This window comes from Papaver somniferum, unplaced genomic scaffold, assembly GCF_003573695.1.
Source record: "Papaver somniferum cultivar HN1 unplaced genomic scaffold, ASM357369v1 unplaced-scaffold_128, whole genome shotgun sequence".
NCBI lineage: Eukaryota > Viridiplantae > Streptophyta > Magnoliopsida > Ranunculales > Papaveraceae > Papaver > Papaver somniferum.
Window position 1 is genome coordinate 6,967,710 of NW_020621936.1, and position 9,267 is coordinate 6,976,976.

General features: G+C 38.2%; 2 protein-coding genes across 2 annotated transcripts; one reads left to right on the forward strand and one right to left on the reverse strand.

The window, feature by feature from the left end:
* The first annotated feature begins 1,583 nt into the window (after positions 1-1,583).
* Positions 1,584-5,699, forward strand: LOC113331790 (ubiquinol oxidase, mitochondrial-like). The gene is made up of 4 exons (XM_026578431.1): positions 1,584-2,107; positions 3,347-3,475; positions 4,343-4,831; positions 5,360-5,699. The coding sequence occupies exons 1-4, from the start codon at positions 1,718-1,720 to the stop codon at positions 5,417-5,419; spliced, it is 1,068 nt and encodes a 355-aa protein (XP_026434216.1). The 5' UTR covers positions 1,584-1,717; the 3' UTR covers positions 5,420-5,699.
* Positions 5,700-6,037: 338 nt separating this feature from the next.
* LOC113331789 (ankyrin repeat domain-containing protein 13C) lies at positions 6,038-8,883 on the reverse strand. The gene is made up of 4 exons (XM_026578430.1): positions 8,854-8,883; positions 8,511-8,627; positions 6,800-8,412; positions 6,038-6,630 (listed from the first exon to the last, which is right to left on the reverse strand). Exons 3-4 carry the CDS (start codon positions 8,318-8,320, stop codon positions 6,271-6,273), a joined length of 1,881 nt encoding a protein of 626 aa, XP_026434215.1. The 5' UTR covers positions 8,321-8,412; positions 8,511-8,627; positions 8,854-8,883; the 3' UTR covers positions 6,038-6,270.
* Positions 8,884-9,267: the final 384 nt, after the last annotated feature.

The window sequence follows — 9,267 nt, forward strand, 5'->3', positions numbered from 1 at the left end:
TTGGTAAAAATGGAGGATGATTGTACAAGCACTCCCAATACTCAGGTAAAGGTGCCAATGTGTTAAAAAAATGATTTTATTTTCTTTGAATCCACCATTGTTGTAGCTTAAATAGCTCGGTGACGGCATGGACGTAGTATGAATACAATGTCGGCAGCAGCATTCATACTACGTCCATGCCGGCCAACAATACCCCCCATTTTGAAAGGCAAACCGGCATTGTATTCAACCGAAAAGACCATGCCGATATTTGTTGGAAATTTTCATAAATGTTTGTCACCATCCGGGGGCGTAGCCCCTCCAGGGTGTGTTCGACCTGACATGTCAGGTCGCGGGGGTCTAGGGGGTAGCGCCTCCCGGGGGTCTGTGTTCGACCTGACAGGTCAGATCGCGGGGGCCCGGGAGGGCGTAGCCCCTCCCGACTGTGTTCGACCTGACAGGTTGTAGAAATTTTTTATGGTTTAGAAATTCAAAACCTATTCCGTTTTGAATTTTTTTCTGGTTTTAATCAGTCCACTACCGGTACAGTTAGTTAATTATCGAGCATGCCGGTACTGCTAACGGCATGGTATGTTGCTTAAATTTCTTTGCCGGCACATGATGTAAAGTATCCAGCAAATTGATTTTTTTTCACTTGACTACCGGCATTGATAGATTTCTATCGAGCATGCCGTCATTCAGTTACGACATTGAATGTTAGTTACCAAGCATGCCGACACCATTTTTCGGCATGTTCTTCATCACTTCCGGCGATGTAAAAAAATTTATTTCCGACATGGTCTTCATCACTACCGGCATGGTCTTCATCAGTTCTGGCATGGTCTTCATCACTTTCGGCATGCTCTTCATCACTTCCGAATGTAAAAAAAGAAAATCGTTTTCAAAGTGAGGAGTCGGCAGAGAAGGAGAAGAGAATCTGAAAAGGAGTGGGGAAAATTTAGAATTTGAAAGGGAGCGAGGGATATTTAGGTTTCAAAGCCCTAACCCTAAAAGAGATTAATAAGAGGTGAAGATGGAAATGGGGATATGATTTTGTTTTTTGATTTTTATTTTGAGAGAAGGGTATTTTAATATTTTTACTTCCAAAATCCCCTTCACAGACACTATTGATTGGGAAAAGTAATTTATATCTCAATTAATACAAGTATCCCCTAATCGCCCATTCTTTATTATTAAGATGCTATTATGTTGATAGACAGAAAAGAAACCGAAAGAAAAAACGAGTGATAAAAAATAATGCGACGTGTCATTCCTTAAAATATCGCCGTTACCTGCCTCATTAAGACTTTCAACCGTCTCCATCAGTCAAAAAATCGGTACTTTCTCTCCAAGTCCAGACTCTTGGGGAACAATCACGGATACATTCGTTATTTACCAATAAAGCAAGGGCATATAATCAGACATCCGCAACGGCGGCTAACCCATAAACTTCACTACATTAATTATACACCAGTCCATTCAAATCCAAAACTTCACCACCGTACATCTTTTAAAATGACAGAATCAACGGCCGAAAAAATAAAATCAAACATAATATAATAAACCAGTATGTATAATAATATTCAATATAGAACAGCGGGTTTCTCTTTTTTTCTTCCATTCCACTTTCTTCTTACACATTCTAGGAGAAGAGGAAAGAAAAGAATCAAGAATCGCTTCTAATTTTCCTTTGTCCTGCAAAAACACAATCAAAAACTTAAACCCTAAGATAATCAAGATGAATTCAAACTTAGTTCGATCTGTAATTCGAAAATCACTTTTTCAAACAGGAATTTCACAAACTCGTTACATTTCATCATCATCATCAACATCCATTATCAGATCTTCTTCAGAGAATTTTGTTAGAGAGAGGAGTTCGAGTAATTATTTTTCGTTGTATCGAACTTTGAGTTCTAAAACTGAATCGGTTTCGACTACTGAGTTGGGATCGGCTTCTGCTGCGAAAGTTGAAGCTGCTTTAGTAAAGAAAGAAGAGCAACAGAAGAAGAATGATTCAGTTGGAGGAGAGAAGAAGGAAACTAGTGTTGTTGTTTCTAGTTATTGGGGAGTTTCTAGACCTAAAGTTACTAGAGATGATGGTACTGTTTGGCCTTGGAATTGCTTTATGGTAAGTATAATTTATCTCTGTTTTGTTCTGTTTTCGCTTGATTTTTAGGGTATTATTATTTTGATTTCAGAGAAGGTTCAGTGGTACCAAAATTTGTTTTACATTTCAATTCGTTTGGTAGGTTTTGAGAAATATTTTGGTTCCTTGATTATTGGAGATTTTGGTTACTCCAATAATTGGATCAAGAAAATTCCATTTCATTATCGTTAATGATTTAAATTTTGACGATGTAAATTACTGTTTAGTACAAATTAGTGACATCAATTATAATGTTAATTACCACTGAATTCATGGATTTTGTTAGTGATGTTTTGGATAAATGGCATATTTGGTAAATTCAGAGAGTGAGGTTTTGATGGTGATGATTATATTAGTACAAGTAGAGAGGACCGCAAGTGCCGGACCAAGGAATAGTTCATTAAAAACATTAGTATGTATATAAAATTATTGTGGAAAGTAGGAACCTCATAAGAAATGGGAGAAAAGATCTGTCCCACTAAGCTAACTTTGTTTATGACATGATTAAAGACGAATCAATATATTAAGGCATGGCGCTTAGCATACTCTTCAACTACTACTAGTGTACTATGCTGTCTAATTTTTAACAAATGCCTTGACTACTTAAAAACCAAGAAGTGGGCACAGTAGTATTGTTGTGGTTTATGCTTATTTGGTTTGTTCTCGTTCTTTCGATGTGATTGGTTTATTTTACGGAGAATCGTTCCTAATTTCTAGTTTAAGAGATTGATATTGGTTGAGAGGCAAGGAGAACTAAGACTGCGCCCGTCAAATAAATCATAGGGAGTTAGGGAAGTATGCTAAAGGTCTATTTGGAAGCCCCCACCCACCATTTCCACATAATAACAATGTGGTGTGTAGTTTGTATAGTAGTAAAATTTTATGAAAAAACCTTAGATGTGAGCTGGGAAACAATCAGAAACCTTACAGTGTGTCTATTAATGATTGTATGTGTAGCGAAGCATTACCTATCCAATAATACAAAAACAATCATACTTTAGTTCTACTTTTTACAGATCTTCAAGTAAACATCTAAAGGCACTTATTTGGTGTGATTATATTTACTGATTAAACCACTATGAATTTTATTGCTGATTCGGACTTGGATTTTCATATTGTTAACGTCCAGGATTGCTTGATAGTGTATGTCTTTCAACATTTTTCTGTCCGTCTCTTATCGTTTAGTGAATCTGACAGTTACTCTTTTCATCTGTTTGTCAGCCATGGGAGACTTATAGGGCTGATGTGTCAATAGATCTGGGTAAGCACCACGTACCCAAGACATTTTTGGACAAGTTCGCTTTTAAGACGGTTAAACTTCTTAGAATTCCAACAGATGTCTTTTTCCAGGTTAGTTATGCTAACTTTTCTGAATTTATACGGAGTGGTGCATAAATTTGTATACTCTTAACATATTAGTGACATTCCTTTTCTACTCATTTGTCTTTTCGTGCTTATCTTGTTTGACGAATGCCAGAAAATTATGGACAAATGCTTAGAATGGATATGAGGAGTTAATTTTTCTTTATCTAATGTATCGGTGTCTATTTCCAGATCTTAAGCTAGATATTTTACATATAAGCCATAAGTTGTTTAGGTAAAACGTTGGTAGAATGCAATTATTAAATTTTGTAAGTCTGCAGTTGGAAAGGGAACCAAGAATCATAATTTGCTACCGAATTGGGAATATTGCTGACTTTTTTTTTGACACGAAAAGGGCAAATTCATTAAAATCTTAGGAAGTCATCAAGTAATGACACCTAACAGACAGTACAATTAGCTTTGTCAATAACAACATTCCAATTACAAATCAAAGTACTCAAAGAGTATCCCTCAAAAAGATTAGTACATCTAGCCCAGTTGAACAAAGTACACTTGACTGAGATTATTAGCTGATTCAAGTTTCTTCTCCGATTACCAGATAGTCTAGCATTCCTCTCATTCCCGATTGTCCACCAAATCCCAAATGGTAAAAGATCCCAAATTCTTCTGATCATCTTTTTACTTTTCCTCTTGGACCACTCCCACAAGTTGGATTTAACAGTGTCAGAGAATACCCAAGCTAACAAAAACTATCAAGAAAATAATTCCATATTTTTTGAGTCTCACTGCAATGTAAGAACAAATGATTATTTGTTTCAATTCCTGACCCACAAGTTGGATTTAACAGTGTCAGAGAATATTGCTGACTTTTATTCCTGCTACACTCTTATACAGAGAAGGTATGGTTGTCGTGCCATGATGTTGGAAACAGTAGCAGCTGTTCCAGGAATGGTAGGAGGCATGCTTCTCCATCTCAGATCTCTCCGAAAATTTCAACATAGTGGTGGTTGGATTAAGGCATTACTTGAAGAAGCCGAAAATGAGAGGATGCATTTGATGACTATGGTGGAGCTTGTACAGCCTAAATGGTATGAGAGGTTTTTGGTTCTCACTGTCCAAGGAGTCTTCTTCAATGCCTTCTTTGCTATGTATCTGCTTTCACCTAAGCTTGCTCATAGAATTACCGGATATCTGGAGGAGGAAGCAGTTCATTCTTACACAGAGTTCTTGAAGGAGATTGATAGTGGTAAAATTGAAAATGTTCCAGCTCCTGCTATTGCTATAGACTATTGGAGGCTACCCAAGGATGCAACTTTAAAAGATGTTATAATTGTGATCCGAGCAGATGAAGCTCACCATCGGGATGTCAACCATTTTGCATCTGTGAGTTTTTCCTTTTTGTTTTTTGCGTTCTGTTTTTCCTTGCCCCAAATTTTTTTGGCCTCATTTAATTTGATTCTTGCTCAAGTAGATAGCATGACGTATCTGTGAGTCCCTGCCATCTAGGAAAATGACCCTCTCACTCACCATGTTGGTTATTGAATTAGGCATTCTGAGAAACTCGTAAAGCCTCTCAAAAGACCATCCATTGAGTAATTAGTCTGCTTAGCAACTGCTCTTTTTGTTGCTGATAGGCTGGTTTCTTGGTTTGATGATCTACATGGTAGACTGCAAGTTTTTCCATTTTAATTGCACTGTCACTCTGTAATCCACACTTCATTTAGTCCTTGTCTAGTTAGTAAAGAGTATTCTCGACGAATGTTTAACATGTCAAATATTCTGTTGATCTTCCCTTTTTGGCCTACATAATCTGTCTTGTTTTTTATTCGTATTGTTATTTGTCAGTATCATCTTGATTGTCAATGTCATGATTCTGATACTCAGTGTCATTATGTTTTTTGATGCAAACAGGACATTCATGCCCAAGGAAAGGAATTGAGGGATGCTGCAGCTCCTCTTGGTTACCATTAAAATTGTTCCCATATATTCTTTCATGTCAGTTCATCAGTTTGATGTATGTGTCCCTGACAGTTGTTTGCTTAGTTTGCAAAATTTTAGTGTAAAAGATTTGCTTGGGTGATTAAATGATGTCATCTACGTTGTCAATATAAGATACCACTCCAGAGTCCATACCATATAACCTTGATGCTTGCTACGGTCTGCAATGTACTATACCTTTATGATCATTTTGAGTCTGGTGTCTTCTGCTTGATACCTAGATCCGTAAAACTAATTATTCAACTATTGAGGACCTTGAGGTGCACCTACTCTTTGTTGGCTCTGGTCTGGACGCTGGTATCTGAAATTTATAAGTGAGCAGAAATCTCTCTGGAGCTACCGACCTGTTGGATTGCTGGTCTAAAATAGAACACTTGATTTAGCGGTATACAGACCTTGGCTGCATTTCCTTGCTTTAAATGAAGAAATCACAGACCTTGGTGGAAGTTCATAACACAGCAAGATGTGCATTTTTGCGAGTTATAATATAGAGAACACTTCATTCAAGGGTCATGTGGGTGAGATAATTTGGGACATGAAAACCCACCTGTGGTCCAAATTAAAGTCATTGGGCGAGAGGGCAAGAGTGTCTGGTAAACGCAAAGAAAGAGGTATAGATTTTGTATTGTCAGACAGATTCATGACAAACAATGTTCAAGTGATGAGTTACAGCAAGTTTACCTATATTCCCTTTCCATCATGAGTTACATCTTTTGAAATCTTCATAGAATAGAAGTTAATGAAATAAAAGTTACAATTAGCTTTAACAATGTGTATATCAAACCAGGTTAGCATCCCTTGCATTGTTATGCATCACATTCTTCTTAAAGATCTTCTTCATTCATCTGGCTAATTCTGTTGCTGTTGGATTTGCTTTTCTCTTTGGTCTTCTTCTTCTTTTCTTCTGATGTTATCCAAGTATAATCTGATGGTATTGCAAACGGGTTCCCGTGGATCTCCTTTACACGGATTCTAGGACCAGCAACCGATGGGATTTGACGATTGTAAGGAGCTTTTATCCACTGAACCCATGATGAACCAACCACTCCAGTTTTTTCTCGACCTCCTCTAACTCGAGGACTTGATGGAGGTGTGGAAAACTCATCATCTTCTGATGGTTCTAGCTCTTCGAATTTGGTAAAAGTAACCAACACTCTAATAGTAGGAACCACTGGAATAGCAACCTGCATGAAACCAAATATTACTACCTCGAGAACATTATACCAACAATAACTGTCAGCCAAATGATTTTGACAGTTGTGTTTGGCTCAAATAGACTTGACTACAAACTAAAAGCAATATAAACAGCACAGCATGTTTTTCCATATTGAAATAGTATAATGGAGACTTTACCTTAACCGGAAAGGTTCCAGGTATAAGCTTAGTGGTTAGCAACTCTCTTAGACGACGGATGGCCTTCACTTTGTTAGACAGAATGTCAAGCAACGGTAAGAGTTCTTCAGTATGGAGTGGGAAGTTAGAAGAAAGCCAAATAGTGGGTCTCACCCCTTTCTTGTACTCGGTATCACGCTTGGTTTCTTTTCTTTTCTGCGCGCTTTCATACATCATGGTAGAAGACACTCTCGTACTCCTTGTTCTCCGAAGTTCATCCGACCTCGTTGTAACCTCTAAAGAGTGTCTAGCCTTCTCTTCTGCACATAAAGAATTTCTTCTTGGAGCAAACCGGCCTTTTTTATCCTCACCACTAATGCAGCCAGTTATGCCTTCTATAGGAATATCTCTCTGCTCAAAGCAACTGTGACGGTGTGCAGTGACCCTATCTGGACCACTGTCAGCAGTCGATTTCGAAGAATCTGTACCCAAGGCACATTCCAATTGTCGTTTCTCCTCTGGTGTTAACATGTCACTGTAGTCCTCACTTTCTGATGAATCATTCTCGGTAGAAGACGTAAATGACAACTCTTCATCTGTCATAACTCCAGGGACACGCCTAGATTTGACGCTCACAACCACGTTGTGCATATCGTAAACCTTGGCTTTCCAGGGTCCAACCATCTCCGTTTTCTCCTGCCTTCTCCATGTTAATTGTGGGAAGAGCATTGCCTCAGTCACATCAATCCCAGGCCTAAAGATACTGGTTTTAGTCATCGCGGCTATTTCTTCTTGAATTTCTGTTTCTGTAGCTTGAGCACCAGCCCCATCCAATGCATCCGTCACCTCCTTGTGCTTATGTGAAATCATGAAGAGAGATCCGGGCGGGATCTTTCCATCACTGGAGCCAGCCCCAAGAAAGAGCACACTTTGGTCTGATCTTTGGATCCTGAAACCATCAAAACCAGCTAAAGTCATGTCCGCCCTTAAATTTGACCCCCTTTTCCAAATCTTGTACGTGTCTGAAGGTGCAATTCGCGATATAAATGGAATGACAGAGCTATCGAAATGAAAAGTAATCTCCATGTAGAAATCTCTCATTCTCTTCATAGCTCCTACTAATCGAGGCAAGCGACGGCGCCATTTAGCCCATGCTAATGGTTGGTAATGGCGAACAATTATCATAGCAATAGATTCTTCTCTACTACAAATCGCTTCCTGGAGAGAACTCCAACCACTTTCATTCTGCAAGCTCCAGTCTGCCCCTGCAGCCATTAACATCTCAGTCGAAGTTGTATCCCTCAATTTGACAGCCAAGTGGAGAGGTGTTTCCCGACCAGGGACATCCCGACGGTCAATCACCCCGGATATTGCATCTGCCTTGGCTTCCTCAGCAATGGAATCTGCCTCTGTACGAATCTCAGCTGGATTGAGGAAACGAGGTAGACTATTAAGTATCCGTTTCAACCCGGTATAATCTCTTGTGACCACAGCCTTATGCACCGGACTGTGCGCATATTTTGTGATATCAATTCTAGACATGTCTTGAGAGATTGAAATGGATCCGCAGTAGTGTGTAAAATCAATTCCGATTCACGGTCATCCAGAATAACTACTTCCAATGAAATTGTTTTCTAAAATAAACATGCGATGAATTAGTTCTAACCCATTTCAAAATGCAAATCCAATTAACTTAAAATGAATAAAAAAAAATTAAAGATCTCATTCTCACCTGTTTATTGATGCTGTTCTTCTTCTTCCTCTTCTTCTTTTTTGTGTTGTCTCCAAAATCAAGCAAGCTAATAAAAGAGGTAAGCTTCTTCTTATGAAGCCACATCTCTATTTCTCTCTGAGAAAGAAAAGAATAATAAGAGAAGAGATAAAATATGATCCAAAAAACAGATCAAAACAACATGCATGTGAGTGATGAAAAAACAGAATTATAGAAATGTTGATAAAGATATGAAAAGATACACGATCAAGAAAGGAATTCAATTAACTAATTAAACCCTATTATTCTAAACAAATACTAGAGGAAATACATTTTTTTTTTCTTAAGTATCAAAGATGATTACCCTTCTAGTAAGATCAAGAGACGCTTTTACAGAGTGGAATCTATTCAAAATTCTATGAGGACATCAATTTTATATTAGCTACGCCTATACTCACACTATTAGGCCCAGCACGACAGTGTCGGTGTGAGAGCCGTTGTGGCCTGATAGCCATGTTAACAATGTTACTGGCCAGTATTACGACAGGGGCTATTGTATGGATATTTTTGTTTCCATAAGCACGTTTGTGTGAGGTATTGGATTTGCAGATTGTGATTTCAAGGAATTTATAATTTTGTAGCTCCCCTTTCAAAATCTGGTGGGATATCAGATCAATAGCCATGGACACTATATGGATGAGATTGGTTTACAAGCTTGCTGTATCTTCAGCTGATAACGAAATGGCTCGATATTTGGATGATCAATTTGGTGTTGGTA